Source organism: Syngnathus scovelli, chromosome 6 (genome assembly GCF_024217435.2).
Source record: "Syngnathus scovelli strain Florida chromosome 6, RoL_Ssco_1.2, whole genome shotgun sequence".
Classification (NCBI taxonomy): Eukaryota; Metazoa; Chordata; class Actinopteri; order Syngnathiformes; family Syngnathidae; genus Syngnathus; species Syngnathus scovelli.
Window position 1 is genome coordinate 16,914,980 of NC_090852.1, and position 19,661 is coordinate 16,934,640.

Here is a 19,661-nt window from a genome sequence, read left to right on the forward strand (position 1 = left end):
AAACTTCATCCCCCAAAATGCACCGCTGTCATTGCGCAGACTCCGTGGCGTCGGGTACTACTCCACTCCCTCCTTCCTATTTTAATGCTAGCTAAGATGGTGGTTTGAGCGTAAATTGTCTCCTCAATACTAAGAAAAGACAGGGGCAAAAAACACCTTTATAGCTTTTAATTAAACTGAACAACACATCTACGGTTGTCCCAAGAGACCGCTTCGAGATATTTTGACATTACACACACATTGGCTCGCAGTCCCCGCCCAATTCGGTGTGACTCTCTTGGAGTGGAATCCTAAGCTAAATACGGACAGGGTAAGTAACGCTAACGTAAGCCAACTTGCTAAGACGAGCTAACTCGCCTTCACCCTCCCTCCCAATCGCCAAAAGGCTCCGTTTGTTAAGTCGCCGAGCCGTTGCTGATCCTCGAGTCCGTTCGAAACCCCCCGGTGTGTCCCCGAGCCAGTAAGAGCGCTGTCAGACGTTTTATCCGCGGCCAATTTGCGCCCAGCTCACCGTTAGCATTCGTAGGCCGCGTCCGTAAGCCTCTGCCGTTCGTCTCCGATGTTAGCATCCCGAGGCTAGCTGATGCTAGGCGGTTATCTACAAGCGAGCTGTCATATTGTAAGGGGGGGGGGAAAACGTCACGTCGTGTCACTGTCAACCGTTTTATAAAGTAGTTCATATCAGTGTCGTGTTGAAACTCTGCTTGCACATGCACAATTTGAATGTTAACAATCTCCGCCGCCCACCCTACGGACGCCTTTTCCCCCCTCTGTCTCCCTGCCTTCTTATATAAAAGCAGCTTCCCTTTATGCGAATGGCGGCTAATGTTAGCTTCTCCTCGGAGCTGCTCAAATAACATCTGTCAAGAAGGTACCACTCGGAAGATGGGACACACTTTGCTCGTACTGTCCGCCGGCCAAACAATGGCTTGAGAACTGCATTGCCGTCAGCGCGGACCGCATTTGAAATGCTGCTGTTTATTTTCCTCCCCTTCGTAATGCTTTATTTGGGCTCCACAAATCTTGATCGGGCTCCCAAGTTCTGGCAGCCCGTGTTGTCACATACTAAGTAGAGCATGACTGCTAACAACACGTTATTTATACACAATCACTGCCGATGTGTACGAGGCGTTAGGTATCGCTGGAGCAAGCCGAGATAAGCACGACTTTATCACATCAATAGTCATGTTATGTGCTAAACTTAAGCTTGGGACCCGGTTGGATTGTATTTGGGGCGTTTCGGTCAAATTTTGAGTCGCTTAACTGGGTCTTCATTTAATGCTGCAGGGCTCGGCTTGTATTTCTGAGGTTCTAGGCTCAAAACTCTGCTCTCAATCTCTGCTCTGGTTTTCCTGTGGGTAGTTTTGACGTTTTGTGCTTACGTGACTTTGTGTGACCCTTTGCAGCTGTCCGCCACTGCTTTTACACCCGACGTCCCCTTTTTCACAGCTTTCCAGTGTCCTGCATTCCCCCTTTTCGCAAAGCGCCCGGTGGCTTTGCAGCTTGTGAGTGTCAAAACACTCAGGCGACACCTGCAGTGGAACAGATAGCTATTACGTTTAAAAGCAAGCACGTAGGGGGACGCGTTAGCGTGGAGGATCCGAATTGAGCCTCGCTACAAAACAGTATGGCTTGATTTTGAAAGTTTTTGCACTTTCTTTCCTCCTCGCAGCTCTGCGCTCCGTGACCGCTTCAACGCTCAGCACCACCGCGCGCCGTAGGATGTCCCATAGCCCCGAAATGAAGGACGACCCCATGGAGTGCCCCCTGTGCATGGAGCCGCTGGAGATCGACGACGTCAACTTCTTCCCCTGCACCTGCGGCTACCAGATCTGCCGCTTCTGCTGGCACCGTATCCGCACAGACGAGAACGGCCTTTGCCCGGCCTGCAGAAAGGTGAGGAAGACTCACTTAATAAATCAGGAATTGACTCAATTGAAGTTCCTTAAAATTTTAATATATTTTGTATTATCCTGACTTCAAGGGCCAGATTTCATGCAAGCCTATGAAAGAATATGACTTAGTTCCTGCAACTCAATATGCAGAACACAGAGGACTGACAGTCGTTTTGAGGTTACCAAGGTTAAGTTGCATCGAGCATACCTAATGTTTTTTTATTAGATTGTTGTAAGAGTTTTATTTATGGCCTAGGCCTTTTATGTAAAGATTTACTGGAATAGTGACTTTACTACTGCATTAGTGGCAGACTACACCACAGCCTGTAGCGACTTGAGCGTAAATTCGGCCAAAGCTGTTTTAATGGCTGACATAGCAACGCTCGACTCCATTCTTGCTGTCTTTTCCGCAGCCATACCCAGAGGACCCCGCCGTGTACAAGCCTCTGTCACAGGAGGAGATCCAGAGGATAAAGAACGAAAAGAAGCAGAAACAGAACGAGAAGAAGCAGAAGGTGACGGAGAACCGAAAGCACTTGGCCAGCGTTCGAGTTGTTCAGAGAAACCTGGTCTTCGTGGTGGGACTCTCACAGCGCCTCGCCGATCCCGAGGTGAGCGCGGCGAACCGTGAGATGTGCAGACGTGAAATTAGCGTTAATAATAATTATTGTATATGGAATGGGCTCACGAGTGTTTTGGTTGCGCCTACAGGTCCTAAAACGACCAGATTATTTTGGTAGGTTCGGGAAGATCCATAAAGTGGTTATCAACAATAGTACATCATATGCAGGCTCACAGGTGAGTTCATAGACATTATAGCATTTTGTCTTTCTCACCCCCCCACCCCCCCCCCCAAATGAGCAAATTTGCAAGCCATTTTGAGAGACTTGCATTTCTCTTTGGAATCGCAACACTACAGCAAAAACTCAATGGTTGCAGCAGCTGTCTGTCTGATTTGTCTCCTCTTCATCCTTCTGATGGTCCAGGGACCGAGCGCCAGCGCGTATGTCACCTACGTCCGCCCCGAGGACGCTCTTAGGGCCATACAGTGCGTCAACAACGTGGTGGTGGATGGCAGAACACTCAAGGTAAGCGCTCCGGAAAGGACAGCAATCGTGTTTAAGTTGCTCTTATTTAAATTCTCACTTTCCTCCCGCAGGCTTCTTTAGGCACGACAAAGTACTGCAGTTACTTCCTTAAAAGTATGCAGTGTCCTAAACCCGATTGTATGTATCTACATGAGCTAGGAGATGAAGCCGCTAGCTTCACTAAAGACGAAATGCAGGTAATGCAATTGGCGGTGGTGTGTCGTCACCCCGCTTTGGTTATTGATTTGCATTGACGCTTTTTTTTTTTTTTTTAATTTCCTCTTTTCAGGCCGGGAAACATCAAGAATATGAGCAAAAACTCCTCCAAGACTTGTATAAACTAAACCCTAGCTTTCTACAACCTCCAGCATGTGGTACAGAAAAATCAAAGAGTAAATCGGGCTTAACGCAAAGGTCAGCCTTTTCTTTCATCTTTCCGTCATCTGCTTGTATGTGATGCCTACCTTTTTTATTTTTGTCTTCTGACAGACAAAACAGTAGCAACGGTAAAGATGGGTGGCCCACGTTGTCAGGGCATAGCAAACTAGCCAATGGCCTTTCAGAGGACCGCAAGTCCCCTCCGCTGCTAGACTATCTGGACCAAGAAGGTCTCACCTCAGACGGTCTGGATACAGACCTGGGTCCTGGCCAATGCACTGCCATGTCACCCTTCTCCTCAAACTGTGACAGCAACAGGTAGGACGGGGCGACACTCTAGCTCCACGTACTATCACGAAAGGCTTTACATTTTTGTCGTGCTATTTATGCACTAAATCATGCTCCTGCAGTCCCAGTGACAAGGCTTCTGACTCAATCGCTATGGTGAACGGAGATACTCTACAACAGGTAGAACCGCTTCCGAGAATTGCTTTTTCCCCCCATTTGAACGAGTCGGACAAGAAAACCGATGTCTCTCTTTCCCCCCTTCCAGATAGCCACAAGCGACTCCCCCTCTCCCCCTCCGGGTTTAAGCAAGCCTAGCCTGGTGGTGCCCATCAGCGTGTCGGATCTGACGGCCCGCTCGCCCTTCGAGGGCGCGGCGGCCGAGTCACAGTCGCTCTTCTCGGACAACAGCAATTTCAGACACCCCAACCCCCTCCCCAGCGGTCTGCCCCCATTTCCTAGCAACCCCCGAACTTCTGACTGGCCCATGACTCCGGAACCGCACAGCCTCTTTACGTCAGGTAACGCAAGATTTTTTGTCCTTCTCGTTTTTGTGGTCGTTGTTGGCTGGCACACACTTAAGTCAGCTGGAGGATCTGCGCAGCCCAATAAAGGTGCACGTTTAAAGATACTCCTCGCTGGTTTGTGTAGTTGGCAAATATCATTGGGAGATGATCGCTATCACGCTTAGCAGTAGCTGAATTCATTTTGTCGTCCATGAGCGCGCACCCCATTGACATTTTTTGGACGAAATTGAAATCAAAGTGAAGTCACACGGTCTCTTTGGGGAGTCTCAAGTTTGTCATTGTGCTAATAAATTGACCACACAAATGACTGACAGTTAACTGAGAACAAATATGATGCACCTTTTAACGCCAGATACAATTTGCCGTGTGTGTCTCTCCATGTGCCAGTGATTGTGAAATACGTGAGGTGCTTGGCATTCTTCAAACGCTTGAATGCTAATGTTGTGTTCTCAGGGTCTGAAAAGTGCTCGAGTGTCGGATAAAGGCCAATGAAGTGCTTGGAATTATAACAGTTTCTTTCACAAGCCGTAGCTATCTGGCTGAATAGTTTGCTTGTTCACTTGAGGCGGAGAAAGGGACATAACTTGCGTGTGTGTGTGCTGGAATTTCATCTCTCTCTGTATTTTGGTCTACATTTGTTTTTTGTTTATGTGGTAATTGAGTATACAGAAACATACCTCTTTCTAGTCAGGCCAGCCAAAGACATCTAATAGAAAAATTGCTTTGCCGCAATCCCTGTGGCCAAATGTCAGCCGTAGTACACGACAGGGGAATCAATTAGTTCACACAGGTCTTAGCTTTGCTTAAAAAAAAAATGTGCTTTGCCGCTTCACTCGTTCCTCCAGTAACATCGACGTTTTCTATCTTGGCAGACACGATACCAGTGTCGTCGTCCACGGACTGGCAGGCGGCCTTCGGCTTCGGCTCGTCCAGCAAACAGCAGGACGACGACCTGGGCTTCGACCCGTTCGACGTCACCCGCAAAGCGCTGGCCGACCTGATCGAGAAGGAGCTGTCGGTGCAGGACCGGAGCCCCGCCTCCCCGGGCCCTTTCGTCCAGGGGAACAATCACGGGCCCGGCCTGCTGCCCCCGAACGGCAACGCCGGCAACTCTCACCACTTCCCCGGCGGCGTGCCCCGCATCCCCCAGATCCACCACAGAGCCATCTACAGTTCCTGCAGTTTCCCCGGCACTCATAGCAGCCAGACTAGTCAACAGCAACAGCAGCAAGGCAGACCCCCCTGGATGGGCATCCCCTCGCGGAATAACCTCACACACTTGAACCACTCAGCCAGTGCTGCCTCACACAGTAACTTCTTGGACCTGAATCTGCCTCCTCAACATAGCACAGGTCTGGGAGGGATCCCCATCTCAGGTACGTAGCCCAAAATGCATTTGCGACCCACTGTCCGCTTTTTAAGCTAAAATGAACAGTTGACACGGCCGTTGCCTTCAGATGTTTGGATGCGACACTCCTGACCACTACTCATGCCACGAATGCCCCACTCCCTTTTTCTTAATCCGTCTCGTTATTGTGTGTGTGAGGACTAGAAATGACATCACAGTTGCTCAGGTAACAACCAATCATGGCTCAGATGTTTGCGTGTGGTTTGCCCTCTTGCAGAAAACAGCGGCTCTATAGAAGGCTTAAATGTGAAAGAGTGGCAAGATGGCCTCCGAGCTCTCCTGCCCAACATCAACATCAACTTCGGAGGCCTTCCCAACTCGTCGTCCTCTTCGTCCTCGTCGTCCTCAAACAGTGTTAACCACATCGGCGGTCCGGCGGGCATTTCGCACAGCCTGAGCTGGGACAGCACCGCCAGTTGGATGGACCCCGCAATCATCACAGGTTGGTCGGACACAGCTAAGCACACCAAAGGGCTGGCGAGCCAGTTTAGTAGGTGGGCGCCTCGGTTCTGATGCCTACTTTGTACTCCTATTTTGTGCAGGCATCCCGGCCTCGGCGGGGACCAGTTTAGACTGTCTCCAGGACGACAACCCCCCACACTGGCTCAAGTCCCTGCAGGCGCTCACGGAGATGGACGGTCCGGCCGGCTCGGTGGCGGCGCCCACCCCCCAGCCCCTTCACGGCGCCATCCTAGATGGCCACCTCCCCCTCCACCACAGAGCCGCCGCTGCCGGCTGGGCCCCTTACCTGCCCCCCGCCACAGCAAGCCCCGCCAGCCATTTCCACTCCCCCCCGCCAGGCTTCCAGACGGCCTTCAGACCCCCGGGACAGCCCGCCACAGAGTTGCTACAGAGTGCCGCTGCGGACCGCCACTGAATACAAGACTACACCCATTTACCCCAGTCATGATGTACCCCCGCCCCCTCAAAAGCGAAACACATCAATCTGCAGAGTATGAAAAATGATTAACAAAGTAACAACTATGCTTTCTTTTGGTCCACTTTTTTCTCTCTTTTTTTGATTGTGGCACACGAATGATCCATCATAACCTCCATCTGCTACCATCACCACTTCTTAGACCTAGATGGGGGAGAGGGGGACTCCAACATAGCACTGAGCACCCTAAAACTGACAAAAGATTCAATTAAGCTTAAGTGAGGGTCTTCTTTTTAAAACGTAACTAACCTAAAGTGTGAACCATTGTTGGACAGACGGCGCCGTCAATTTTTGATTTTGATTTTTTTTTTTTTTTTTTTACGGAGCAAAGCAAGCTGTGAATCACGGATGAGAGTTGTCGCCTGGCTTTATTGCTTGCCGAGGGGCGACGTGGGATAGGCTTCGGGGAATTACAGGGCGCGCAGGCTATGCACGGGGCTCCTCGTAAGGTTGAGGGAGACACCAAAAGGACCCCCGGCTCCAGAGGCCCGGATTCGCTCTGCCGGGGACATTTTTGCTGAACCTCTGTATCAGAGGGTAGAGCAGTGCCCGATTGCAGGGGAGGGTCGTGTAAGTGAGGGGGGAGTCCGCCCCCGCGGGAAATGGTGGCACATATCCTGAGCACGAGGGTTAGACTCCTTACTCACAGTGCCACCGTGTGGTACCTACAGTAGCCTAGCCCTAACATGGACAGCCACCAAGTAAATAGAAGGAAAACTCGATGGGAGAAGAGGATTTAAGTACTAACTAGGGAGGCTAGGTTGGGAGCGATCGGCCCCTCGCCCCACCTTGTCCACCCGTGAGGGCTTAATTGAGGCCTTAATGGAGCCGAGAGAGAACAGGGCTCGGGTGCACGGAGGAGGTGAGCTCTCATGTCTATGATTGCAATATTAGAAAGCCCCAGACATGACATGTGAGGGATGAATGACATGCACAAAATCATTTGTGGCCATGAAATAAAATACACGTTATTATTCAATAATTGGGTTTAACCAACTACTAATTTGGGACTCCAAAATAAGCATTGTGTACACAAAGTACTAATTTGTGACAGTGGAGTAGAAATTTGTGTTGGTGAAATACTGTGCCACGAAATGCGAATAATTTTTGTCCACAATGCTAATTAGATACCACGGGCATGAAACACTAATTTGTGGCTACAAAGCCCTAATTAATGACAAAATAATGATTTGAACGTCCAGCTAAGCAAATGGAGCACTCCTTGGCTGCAAGTCGTGTCATTGTAAATCTCCCAGCCTAGCATACAACCAAAAAAAATCTCAGTGGATACATAAATTTGATGTATCTTCTGCCATCTAGCGGATGGTCATTTAATAGTTCTGCGTTTCATGACACTATGTGCGTCTGTTCTTTATCAATCTTGTGACCACAGTTGATTTATTTCCCTACCTGTCATGTCTGGGGTTACGTTATTGTGTGCAACTTGAGCGTGTGTCACAAAGAAAGGTGCTGCAATACAAAGTACTGTAGTGGTGAATCTCAGCCTTTTTTCTCCCCATCATCTTGACTTCATCCCCTGCCACCTTTCGCCTTTCTTCTTTTCAAGTCTTAATTTGTGACCCTCGTTTGCTCTCCTCCTCCCCTTTCTGCGGTCCCCCGTTTAACAGTATTGACTCACAATGATCAAAATGGGAGAAGCTGCCACAGTCATGAATAGGGTTTTAACACAATGCCTTGAGGAGGAAAGAAAAAAAACAGAAAAATTGAGGCGCTTAAAAGGAAGTTAAACTGTCCTCTGCAGGTCTGGAAGATGAACCTTAAATAAAACAGAAAACTCAAAACCGAGTGTTTGTCTACTGTTGTCATTTACAGAGGCCTATTGAGGTGTTTATTGTTGCCCACCAGAGGGCAACATAACACTCAGCCAAGTTTGCTTAAGACGTGTGTTTCTTAATCTAGCCTGCAGAGGGCGACTCCACTGGCTTTTTATAGGCTATCTTAAAAGAAATAACACGTTCTCGTGTTCTATTTATACTTTAATTAATGTAATTATAAATATCTTATATAGTTCAGTAAAATGTTGAATGTATGTGGATTAAAATGTATATATTCTTTCATGTTGGTTGTATACGAAATGTTTTTGGACTTTTTATTTACAAAATTAATTGAACAATGAAGAATCAAAACACTACTCCATCAAAAAAAGACAAGAAAATACGACTCGCATACACTAACCCGATAGCGGGGTCGTCATCGTTTCAAACTGGAGGAGGAATAAAACAATAAATAAAATGAATAAATACATTTTAGTGGGGAAAAAACTTTTAAGAACAGTGTCCGGGTTATATGAGCGAGTTTCAAAGTTGCTGACAATGACGTTCACGTGTGGTCCTTACAGGTGCGCACGTCCATCACTTGGTGGCAGTCACTGCAGTGCACGGCGCAGCACCAGTGGAATTTGCACTCGCACTTGGCGCTGCGGCTCACCCGCGCCGTGTCGTAACCTCGCCCGCAGCACATGACCGAGCAGCTGTCTGCGCCCCGAGACGTCACGTTGCACCGCCGCCCGCCCGTGCCCAAGGACCCTGCGAAGTAGACGTGCGTCACGGTCAGCGTTGAAACGCCCACGGCAATTTAGCGTCACCGATTGCGCTTTTAGGATAACCTGCGTCGTGGTCGGGCACACAGAAGTCCGGAGATTCGTCCGAGTAGACCAGCTGGTTCTTCCCAGGCGCCGTGCGTCTTCCCCACGCACCCAGCGTCGTCAAAGCCGCTCCGTACTGGTTGACGGCCACGTGGACGGCGCGCTCGTATTTGCGCCTGAGTTCGTCTCCGGTTCGGCGGAAGTCGGCCATGGCCAGCCAGCAGGTGCGCGCGCTGCATGAGCCGCTCACGCCGTGGCACTTGCACTCCAGGCTCAGGAGACGCTTCACGGCCTGATGGGCGTGTAAAAAACACAAGTCACATGTCACGCTGCTATGTCGTGTCTTGTAAAATATTTCTTGACCACTCATCTACTAGTAAAATTCCCTTTTTTTTAGCGTTACTCTTCCAAAGGTGACACCTGAGTGACGTCATGTATAGAGGAGAAAGGGGCGGGGCGGGACGTGACGTCACCTTGCGCCCGGCCCTGTTGTTGTGAAGGTTGATGAGGCCACGTGCGTCGGGCTCCTTCCTCTCCTTGGCGTCCACAAAAGCGTGTCCGAAGCGGGCGGCGTGCTCCACGTGGTCACTGCAGCCACCCCAGTCGAAGGTACCGACCCGGTCCCGCCAAGAACCCGTCTTACGCGGGTCGCAGGAGCAAGAATCCAGCTCGCCGCGGCTGCAAGCTCGCGCCAGCGTGTGCACCACGCCCGCCGACGAGATAGCGTATATGAAAGCCACCTCGCGGCTGCCTGAGGGGGAGCGGGCGCCATCAGCGTCCGGACCCGTGACGATAACAACCCGTCCCGGACTCACCGCGCAGCAGCAAGCGTCCAAACAGACTATGGTCCCGCGCCACCGTGTTGCAGTTCCAGCGGTGATTGCGAAACTGGTGCTGGCATTCGGAGATCCAGTCCTGCACGCCGGCGCCGATGGCTTGCATCACTCGGGGATGCTGGCGACACAGCTGCCGCTGCTCGCTCACCAGCCCCGGGATGTTGTCGCACATCACGCGAGAGCCCAGAGTGCTCATGTACCTGTTTGGAAGGTAACCAGGCAGCAGCTACACTTCACCACACAAGTGAACATTCAAATGATAAATAAATAATCAAATGTAAGTTTCATTAACAGGAAGACAAAGTACATTATCGTTTCCATGTATTGTCCACTTTGCCAAAGCAGAGTAAAAAAAAAAAAAGCACACTAATGATGATAATCATAATCACTTACATCTACAAAGCACTTTTCCAGGTTTTAGAATTTGCCCGAACAAGTGATTATATTCCGGAGTTGGCGTCATGTCCACGTGAGGAATTAATAATCGAGAGGCTACAGTCGACAGACGTGTATGATTATTGCAAGAGGTGTTGAAATGTTTGCCGTGAAGGGAAAAAGCACCAAGAGACCGGTTGAGACTTGTAAAGATACCGTAAAGGCTTTCAATAGACAGCAGCAAGAACATTTGATAACTTTAGTGGAATGACTAAAAAATTATGAGGGCAAAGTACAGCAAAAGGTCAAATGCAACAATGTGAACCTGCAGCCAAGAAACTTCATGACAAGCAATTCATGCAAAGGCATCCAATACAAAAAAAAAAATAAATGCTACAAACTTTCAGAGCAGCGCGATGATGCAAACTCACCACCAAGACGCGTCGACACTCAGCACACACACGGTCGCGCACACGCACCAACATAGTCCGCACGCCGAGGCGTTCATGTCGGCCGCGCGGGATCACTTTTGTTGCATGTCCGCCGAGAACACGAGTGGCAAATGAGGCGGCGGCGCAATGGGGCGGGAAGCACCAACGAGTCTTCACGTCCTTCTGCTTGGGTGGCCGAGGCGCGCGCAAAGTCGCCGCAATGCTGGAATGTTCCAATCACATTAATTTCCTGACTCGCTTTATAAATAATTTATGGCTGATTAATACTTGGCCTTATCAAAATAATGACAGTATGCCAATTGGCTGGCGTTTTGCCGATTACCGTATTTTTCGGACTATAAGGCGCACTTGAAAATCTATCTAGAGTGCGTCTTGTAATCAATCAGAAGCACCTCAAAGTGAAGTTGAATGACGCGACTTTGGATCTGAAAAATAAAAGGCAGTGGAAGAAATGTGATTTAATTGTAAAGGACATGTGTCAAATTGTGCTTTTTGAAAAGCGCTTTTGCTTTGATGCATTTCAGGAAACAAATACTTTGGCCATTTGAAACTTCTTTATCAACATATTTCCTTCAGAACTGCTACAAATCAAAACTTATACATTTGAACATACCCTTGTAAAATTATGTTTTCCAAGACCACAACGTAGTTTTATAAAACAATAAAACAGGATTCAACTTTACAAGTCTTGCTTGCAACATACAAATAAATGCGTGTGGTTCAGCAAAACAGTATTATGAATTACAAGAATGTGAAGACGTTTGCTAACTTTGGCAGATAGCCACGGCTGAGGAAGAGGAGGGTCACCCCCAGTGCGGCTGCGGCGACGCCTGCGACGGCCGGCAGCGTCCTCTGGCCGCGGGCGACGGGCGGAGGAAGTTGACAGCTATTTGGGGCCTTGTTCATCTGTGTGGGAAAGCCATTGATTTTAGTCCACTTGGGGCTCGACGGTAATGTCAATAGTTGGACCGACCCATTTCCAGCCCCGCCCCAACAGACCTTCAGAACTGTGCTCCCCACAACCTTCAGCTCAGACCCACATGACTTTGCTACAGGTACCTTTGTAGGTAAGGACCCCACTGAGACATGACACAGCTGAGGTACCCCCCCACCCAATTTGTCTCCTTCAACTCTACACACCCCTCAACCCGGACCCTACCCATCCGCCCTCTAAATTCCGTCACCCCACAACCTGCATCACCGACGCTGACCCTCTCCCCCCCATCTTCCCTCCTCCTGGTGTCTGTGTGCTGACAGGGCTGTGTCACGGTGGTGCTGACTTATTGGCTGTGAGGATTCGCTCCTGTCACGCTAAAGTCTGCCACGAACACACACACACACACACACACACGTGCTGGAGCTTGTCAACATTCGCATACAGTATGCACAAGTTTACCGACCTGGCAGAGCAGATTGTGCAGGCAGTTGACTTCGGTCTGCAGGTCTTTGGTCTGCATCATGAGTTGGCTGCACACGTCCTGGGCCTCCCTCTTGTGGTCCAGGGTGAAAACAAGCTGCACACATTGGCACACAAATGCGCAAAGCAAATTTTTTTTTTTAGCTCCACATTATATTGAACCTGATTGGATGACGACGCACGTGTCCAAACATGCGGTGTACCTTGAAGACCTGCAGGGGGAGGCGGCGGGTGGTGTTCTGGATGGTTTCCGTCAGACAGCAGCATTGCTGATTCAGCTTGATCAGGAAGTTGAGCAGCTCCTCGCTCCTGAAGAACACACACAAAAAATTTTGTGAATGGATACAAATGATAGTGATTATCTAAAATAAGGAGCGCCGCAGCAGCAAACAGGTGGCTGGCCGAAGAAGTGATGGGTTTTCCTCGAGCGGACAGCGCGACTTATTGATAGTTGTTATCTTAGCGCTCCATCTGCGCACTCCGTCAGGGTGAGCCGTGTAAACAGTGTCAGGCGGCGCAGCCTCCCTTCTCCCCTACTCCTAGTTTGTCTAGCGTGGCGATGACAGCACGCCCGCACAAATAGCTCATGTTATGTTACGCTTTGTTGTTTTACGCAGGGAAAAAAAATGGGTGAGCCTGCCTGTCAATTTATTTTTTTTTTTAATCCATTTTAAGTTCTTCGTTTTGGTTGCTCTTCAAGACATTTTTTCTTAATTATTCTAAGTGAATACATTTTAACAATAATTTTTTAGTTTCTTTTATTATATCCAACTTGAGATCCATGAACAACCTATAAATTGTGTTTTGCTTTTCAGCGGCACAAAAGTGATCCTGAGATTCCCCGTTCAATTGATCAAAAGTTCTCCATGTCGTTAAGTGGTGAGGCCGGGGCCCTGGTCAAGCCTTCCACCATCCTTCTGTCTCTTGACGTCAGTCCGCCGAGTCTTGGCGGAGCAATTGGGTGCTCCGAGATGACTCTGCGGCGAGCTCATGTCGCCTCTCGCCTTACAAATCATTAGAGCTCCACTTAAACCATTAGCAAAGGTTTAGATGATCGCAAATGAGGATGAGAGATGCTCGCAGGTATGATGGACGACTTCCAGTGGGGGAGGAACGACTGGCTTGATGCTATTCGACTATGTTGGCCCAGAATTACGGACTGAGAAGCAAGACGTTGTACGAACCCGCTGTCGGTCACTCCGAGTTGCTCGATGGTTCCTAGGTCCAGTTTGTCCAAGTGCATCTGCTGCAGAGCGCTCAGAACCTTCTTCTGGTCTGCTGCTTCTGTGATTCCGACCTATAAGATTAAAAATGGCCTCAGAGAACATTTTTGGATCTAGAATATTTTTGTTTTCATATAGTTCTTTTATAAACTACAACCACAATGTATAATAGAAGTGGGCACATTAGAGAAGTAGATTTTCTTTTTTCTTTTAAATGGCTTAGATGTTTAGGTTTCCCATGAAGACAACAATGTCAAATTCCTAAAATGCTGCCAAACATGAAGCGATAATCACAGGAGCGTATCGGTCATACGTTTGCAGCATGAGCTACCCTCATCCTCATGTGAACTAACTGACAGTGGTTGCGGTCACCCTCTACCTTCTCCAGGTCCTCCTCCTCCTCCATAGTCAGCAGCTTGCTCCAGGTGATGTCCTTCTCCTGTGAAGGAGGGAGCACGGCACAACTTGAGCGATGCGCCTGCATGGCCGGCACCAGCATCTGTCAAACTGAACCCCCCTCCAGGTACCGTGCTAGTAAAATATGTAAACTGCACACCTCATTACATGAAAATGTCATAGCGAGCGCCGCACAGCTGCTACTGTAACATCTCACCTGTGGAGCTAATAAGATAGACCGTGTGATATCATTAATCAATATGATGACATCAGGGAGATGTGGGAAGGCCACCCTGGAAATTTGTCGGAGCCAGGGATGATGTGAAATGTGTCGAAGTGTTTTTTGTTAGCCTTGGAAGAAAGTGGAGACATAATACAAACAGCGTTGACGTACATGCATGATGTCGATGAGGTAGTCGAGATCCAGGCCGTGAAGAAGGAGCTCCATCTCATCCAGCTTGGGCATGCTGGTGCGTAAAAAGAAACAGTGTGACTTTGAGGGATTTGATTTCGTGTTTATCAGGGCAAAAATTGTGATTCCTGCAGTTGCTGAGAGAATCCAACAGAGGGCACCAAACGCAAAAGTTACCTCTGACGTTATTTCAGGGAAGACGGCCAGCTCCGTGTGAACTGGTGGTGTTTTTTTTACCTTTCGGCAAAAGATGGAGTGTTGGACTTGACGATCGTAGAAAGGCTTTCCTTCGTGGAGTTGAAAGGTAGCACGGGATCGACGTTCAATGCTGAAGAGAGAATCCTGGCGATCTGCACGGTTTTTGGAATAAACGGAACACTTCGAAACAAGCAGCTTGAAACACAAAAGTGTTCATTGAAGTTGAGTAGGTCAGACAGAAGTTGGAGAATTCGTGATGATTGCACCTGCGTGTGCTTGAGAAGCAAAGCTAGCTCAGCGGGACTCTTCCCCTCGGTGGTGGCGATGCTGCTGTCGGCTCCTAGCTGGAGGAGCTTCAGCACGGCCTTTTCCTGGCCGTGGTGCACGGCCACCGACAAGGCCTGAAACGTTACCGTGGTTACACGCACGCACGAGGAACCGCAACAATGTCACATACGGTGTATCCGTTGGCGTTTTGCATATTGAGGTTGGCTCCGTGAGACGCCAGCAGGTTGAGGACCTTGCAGTAGTTGTCTCTGGCGGCGAACATCAGGCATGTCATCTGAGACCTAAAAAAAAAAAAGAGAATTTACACACTTTCAACATTAACCTTGCGGCGACTTTCGCATGAATTTTGCATTTGGGCTATTTAAATAAAGTTTTCACCCTGAAAAAACACGGTCATTTTGACATTTTTGTTTTTTTTAAACTGGTGGACGGTGAGATAAGCTAAAGACAATTCCTCTTTCAATAACAGCAATGGCACTTGATGAGTGTTGAGACAAACACTGTACTGTACATCAGTCACTTTTTTTTTTCACATCATACGTCCTCACTGTTGACTTGCAGCGGTGATTTAGTGAGTCGTCTGGGAAAGACTCGGCGCTGGTCAAACAGCGTGACGGCAAACAGTCAAATTAATCACCCTGGCGTAGACAAAAGTTAATGTTTGATGTCAATTTGCGCGCATTCCTGCTCACTTCACCACGGCGCACTTCCTCTTGGAGCAGTGGGAACGGGGAACGCTAGCGTCGTCCCGTTTCTATCGTCGGCCCGACAGCCCTCGCGAGGTCTTTCTCATACGGTTTCCGTGCGAGCGGTCCAATCAGCGGGACCGTACATCATTCTTATCAGCGCGACTGTCCGACCATAAAAAGGTCAAGTTGAGATTTAAGGTCAGAGTAGACGGGACTTGTTTCAATAGGCGAACTGAACCATCTTGTTACGTCACAGGTCAGATCGACCCCGCGGGCAATGCCAGGAAAAGCGGGCGAGTTTTAAAAGCGGGAATATCTTTATGTCGTATTTATTTATTCGGCTTTCGGGCGGAACGGCTGTCGCAGGCCCAGACTCACATGTGCATGGCAGCCCAAAGCCACTTCCCGCCTCAACAGTTGAGTAAACGTGAACGCATGTGAACAATTGGGGGTCCGCGTCGGGTTTGTTGCGTTTGTTTACACCCAAGCAGAGGCAGCTGGTGTTCATTTTTGGTCAGATGCTCCGACGTAAGCGACGGTGGACGTTTGATGGAATCTAACCACATCAACGTACGCGCCGTTCGGCGCCGTGGGGGGTTTGTCGTCATCGCTGCGAAACTGTTTCGCTCAAATATTTGGTTGAGGAGGGAAATGAACACTTGGCACTGGTAGAGCAACAGTGTGTTAGCGTGTAAGCTAAACAGAAGATGCGTAGCGAGAAGAAAAAATTAACGGCAAAACGAGTTAATTTTTAAGATTGCAGCAAGTTGCCGTTTCAATCAATTAGATAATTGATTAGTTGTTGATGAACTGGTTGACTACTTTGTACAACAATCGTGCATTTGAACCAGATCTGAGCCACATTGAACTTCCTTGCAGCCAGCCAACTCACGTGTCCGCCATGTTGGGGTCGGCGTTCCTGGAGAGCAGAAGCTCCACACAGCGAGCAATTTTGTCCTCCTTTGCCGATGTAGTGCAGCTGGCCATCAACACCGTCCTGCCACCTACAAACAGGAACATCACATTTACTCAAGAAGAAAATGTGACAAGTCATCCATGGGGTAAAACTTGACGCCTAAAGCTTGTCCGTCTGCTTCAACGTCCCCAGTTACTATAAAATGGCCGCTTCAAACCAAAATGGCAGACAAAAAAGTTTTTGCACCATGTACTCACCCCCAACTGAGATTTGCTTATGTTGGGATTTACACTACTGAAGTTATTTTCATTTTTTTTATGATTTAGATTGGATTTAACTACGTTAGCATCTTTTGCTCCAAATGACGTCTGGAGTTGTTCCTGCTCAATTCCAATTTAGTTCCGGCAATGTGTTATTTATTTGTGTTATTATTTGTGTTTGGGCCTCACCATCTGTCTATGTGGAACTGTGTCTGTTGTTTATATATTCTTTGCGTGGGTGCAAACCAGACGAGCCCGACATGTGTGTGTGTGTATGGATCAGAGTAAATAAATGCTGATCCAGAGATTTTGCTGAGCGGGAATGGCAGCAGTGTGGCGACCGGGATGTGTGTCGTTCATGCGTTCATTCGTGAGGGAAAAAAAAAAGGCCATTGGTGCATTTAGTTGTTTACTGCACCTGCCTCCAACGTCAAGTCCATGAAATTGTCGTAAACTCACTTTTGATTAAATTCCAGCATAAGCTCGCATTTTAGCTCACAAGCTAACAACAGCGTAGCATAAAAATCTTTCATCTTGTGTCCTCATTTTGGTCCTTTTGACTAGAATGGACCAATTTTTTTGAAGTACTTTGCTTTGGCTCTTGTTTTGCCGGCGTGGCACATTTGTTTGTGATGTTTGACTGATGTTTGAGCGCTGAGTAAAGATGTAGGCCTTCACGCCATGAAAGAATTGTTCCCGCCGGCTTTTGTGAAGCAGGCAGACCTTCACGCAACACATGAAAAGGATGGCGAAGCAGTGCTTGAACTAAAAACAACTCCCAAGGATCAGAGGTGTGGTGTTTCTGCAACATTTCCTCTTTGGCGTCATCGCTGTTAAGTAAAGTCAGATGAACCATGTTGTTGTTAGCGGCCTGACCGTGCTGCTGTGTTCTTCTTGCCTTAGTAACTATACCAGTGAAAGTTAAATGTTGGAGTGGTTCTATGTGATAATTATTTGTTCGCGAGAGAGACCTTTGCTGAAGTTGGCGTTGGCTCCCCGATCCAGAAGCACTTTGGCCACATTGTAGTCCGCCACACTGACAGCACACATCAGAGGAGTGCAGTCAAAGCCCAGGCTGCTCTCCACATCCATGCCTGTGCATAATATCCACAAGATCACTACTAGATGGCTCACAAAAACATTTTTAATTGCTGTTGTTGGAATGAAAAGGTTCTTGCCATTGTCCAGCAGCTGTTCAATGGCAGCAACGTTGCCTTCTCTGATGGCCGATTTTAGCAAATTGACTTTTTCTGTCTCGGTATTAACAGCATTCTGTCACAATAACAAATACACTAGTTAGATTTTTTTTAAAAAGTATGCAACAGTATTATGTATTCAATGCAAGCAATTTGAATGTACAATTGTTTTTATCTTCTTGCAAAGTCAAGAAATCAGATGAAGACAGTATTTCCTGCAAATATTCAAAATCAAATGACTCGGACTTGGGTCTGAACAAATGTAATCGGCACATTCCTACTTTAGAAGCCGTATTCATCAAATCTAAGCCTACTCATTTAATAAGTATGACCCAACTGAATCAGACTTTAAGAACTTTTGCATTTATGATTTAGATATTCCAGGTAAACAAAAAAAATGTTTGCAGCGACTGCAGTTTGTAGCTTGCAACATTTATCAATGCACACCATCTAATTAATAAAATAAGTTATTTTCTGATCTGTTTCAATCCAATTGCACAAGAATGTGAATTTAATCTCATTTTGACGGACATCGAGCAACGCAACTGGCCAGGTTGACTTGTTAGCATTGCTAATGGCGGGCAAGCCAAGCGAGCTACTTCCGTTAGGATGACGAAGTTTTTTCTCGTTTCCAAATCAAACTTACCTGAATATCGTAAATCTTTTTGTCACGGGGGTGCTCCATGAACCAGTCATCGCTGCTTGAGTCGCTCTCATATCCAGCTGGGAATGAAATAGCCTTCGAGTCCTCCATGTCGACTCTGCAATGTTGACGAAGCAGCGGAGAACGCAAATTAACAAGCTAGGTGGCACCAACAACATATACATATATACTGCTTCTTACGCATTTTATATTTATTAACGCTTTCCTTGTATTTTACTATGTTTATATATGGTATTTTTAACGGCAAATTATTGAGAAGGAACTAACTCACACAATCCAGTGTTTGCATGAATGTCCAGCAGAGGTCAGTGTTTCCTCTACTGAGAGCTTCAAGGAGAATCTCGAGCTGTTGTGTGTTTTATTTTATTTTAAACGGATTCAAAAAGACAGACAATCTAATCAAAGACAAGCGTGAGTCAACCACTGCTTTTCAAATGAATTAGACCAAAACAATTTGAACACACCTAAAGCGCTGATAAGACTTCACCACACCGTGCCTACTTTATTGGAGTTCCCCTGTGGAATGTTTTTGTCCTCCCTTTCCTGAAACTGTGCGTAGTACGAAACCGAAGATTTTTTGTTTGTTTAAGACGTTTCTTAAGAAGATTACCCGTATCGGACCTCTTTCTACCGATTAGTGTGGTGTGGTGAAATATGGAGAAACAAAAATACAATCTGTCAATCTGTAAGGCACACCTTCCCAGGGGGATGCCTGTGATTTTAATGCACTTTAATCTTTTCCAAATAGTTAAATCAGTTGTACTATACAGTCCAAATAAATGTAATTTAATATATTTTTTATTAATTTATTTTGAATAAATTCATAGTGTAGTTTAATTGATCAAATATTAGCGTTAGCCATACGTTCTATTTTTTAACTTTGTATTAATTTGAAGTTTCACATACAAAAATAAGTTGAACCAGGAGTTTAAATCAATTTAATTTAGACATTTTCATTTGTTTTTGTTTACTTTTTCACTAATGATGGACTTCGTTAATTTGGACTTTTTTAATTTTAGTTTGAAATCAAACAATCGGGAAGTAATTGTTGGTTAATTGTATTACTTATTACTTTAGTGTTACTTTTTTAACGATTCGAATTTACAGGTACACATGAGTAATCGCGTGTGTGTGCGCGCGTGCGTGTTTGCGGTGGTGGTGTGTCACTGGTCTGGTCAATGAGATGATGCGCGCGCGTCGTGCGCGCCCACATAAA

General features: G+C 47.3%; 3 protein-coding genes across 7 annotated transcripts; 1 reads left to right on the forward strand and 2 right to left on the reverse strand.

The window, feature by feature from the left end:
• The first annotated feature begins 65 nt into the window (after window positions 1-65).
• cnot4a (CCR4-NOT transcription complex, subunit 4a) lies at window positions 66-8,322 on the forward strand. 3 transcript variants are annotated; one of them, XM_049723543.2, is made up of 13 exons: window positions 66-310; window positions 1,673-1,896; window positions 2,309-2,506; window positions 2,607-2,693; window positions 2,882-2,983; window positions 3,055-3,180; window positions 3,273-3,397; window positions 3,473-3,679; window positions 3,772-3,829; window positions 3,915-4,167; window positions 5,046-5,549; window positions 5,799-6,023; window positions 6,124-8,322. In XM_049723543.2, the coding sequence occupies exons 2-13, from the start codon at window positions 1,723-1,725 to the stop codon at window positions 6,456-6,458; spliced, it is 2,394 nt and encodes a 797-aa protein (XP_049579500.1). In that variant the 5' UTR covers window positions 66-310; window positions 1,673-1,722; the 3' UTR covers window positions 6,459-8,322. The 3 variants fall into 3 exon arrangements, with proteins under 3 accessions (XP_049579500.1, XP_049579498.1, XP_049579499.1); XM_049723541.2 differs by having other exon boundaries at window positions 2,607-2,692; window positions 2,875-2,983; XM_049723542.2 differs by lacking the exon at window positions 66-310 and adding an exon at window positions 319-460 and having other exon boundaries at window positions 2,607-2,692; window positions 2,875-2,983.
• A 292-nt stretch (window positions 8,323-8,614) lies between these two features.
• wnt2 (wingless-type MMTV integration site family member 2) lies at window positions 8,615-11,009 on the reverse strand. 2 transcript variants are annotated; one of them, XM_049723565.2, is made up of 5 exons: window positions 10,766-11,009; window positions 9,939-10,159; window positions 9,597-9,874; window positions 9,145-9,415; window positions 8,615-9,064 (listed from the first exon to the last, which is right to left on the reverse strand). In XM_049723565.2, exons 1-5 carry the CDS (start codon window positions 10,840-10,842, stop codon window positions 8,859-8,861), a joined length of 1,053 nt encoding a protein of 350 aa, XP_049579522.1. In that variant the 5' UTR covers window positions 10,843-11,009; the 3' UTR covers window positions 8,615-8,858. The 2 variants fall into 2 exon arrangements, with proteins under 2 accessions (XP_049579522.1, XP_049579523.1); XM_049723566.2 differs by having other exon boundaries at window positions 10,353-10,873.
• Window positions 11,010-11,321: 312 nt separating this feature from the next.
• On the reverse strand, window positions 11,322-18,871 carry asz1 (ankyrin repeat, SAM and basic leucine zipper domain containing 1). 2 transcript variants are annotated; one of them, XM_049723563.2, is made up of 14 exons: window positions 18,717-18,870; window positions 18,428-18,542; window positions 17,764-17,857; window positions 17,557-17,679; window positions 16,302-16,413; window positions 14,890-15,001; window positions 14,699-14,833; window positions 14,472-14,584; window positions 14,217-14,289; window positions 13,806-13,865; window positions 13,388-13,500; window positions 12,407-12,512; window positions 12,187-12,300; window positions 11,322-11,692 (listed from the first exon to the last, which is right to left on the reverse strand). In XM_049723563.2, exons 2-14 carry the CDS (start codon window positions 18,533-18,535, stop codon window positions 11,528-11,530), a joined length of 1,428 nt encoding a protein of 475 aa, XP_049579520.1. In that variant the 5' UTR covers window positions 18,536-18,542; window positions 18,717-18,870; the 3' UTR covers window positions 11,322-11,527. The 2 variants fall into 2 exon arrangements, with proteins under 2 accessions (XP_049579520.1, XP_049579521.1); XM_049723564.2 differs by lacking the exon at window positions 11,322-11,692 and adding an exon at window positions 11,998-12,104 and having other exon boundaries at window positions 18,717-18,871.
• Window positions 18,872-19,661: the final 790 nt, after the last annotated feature.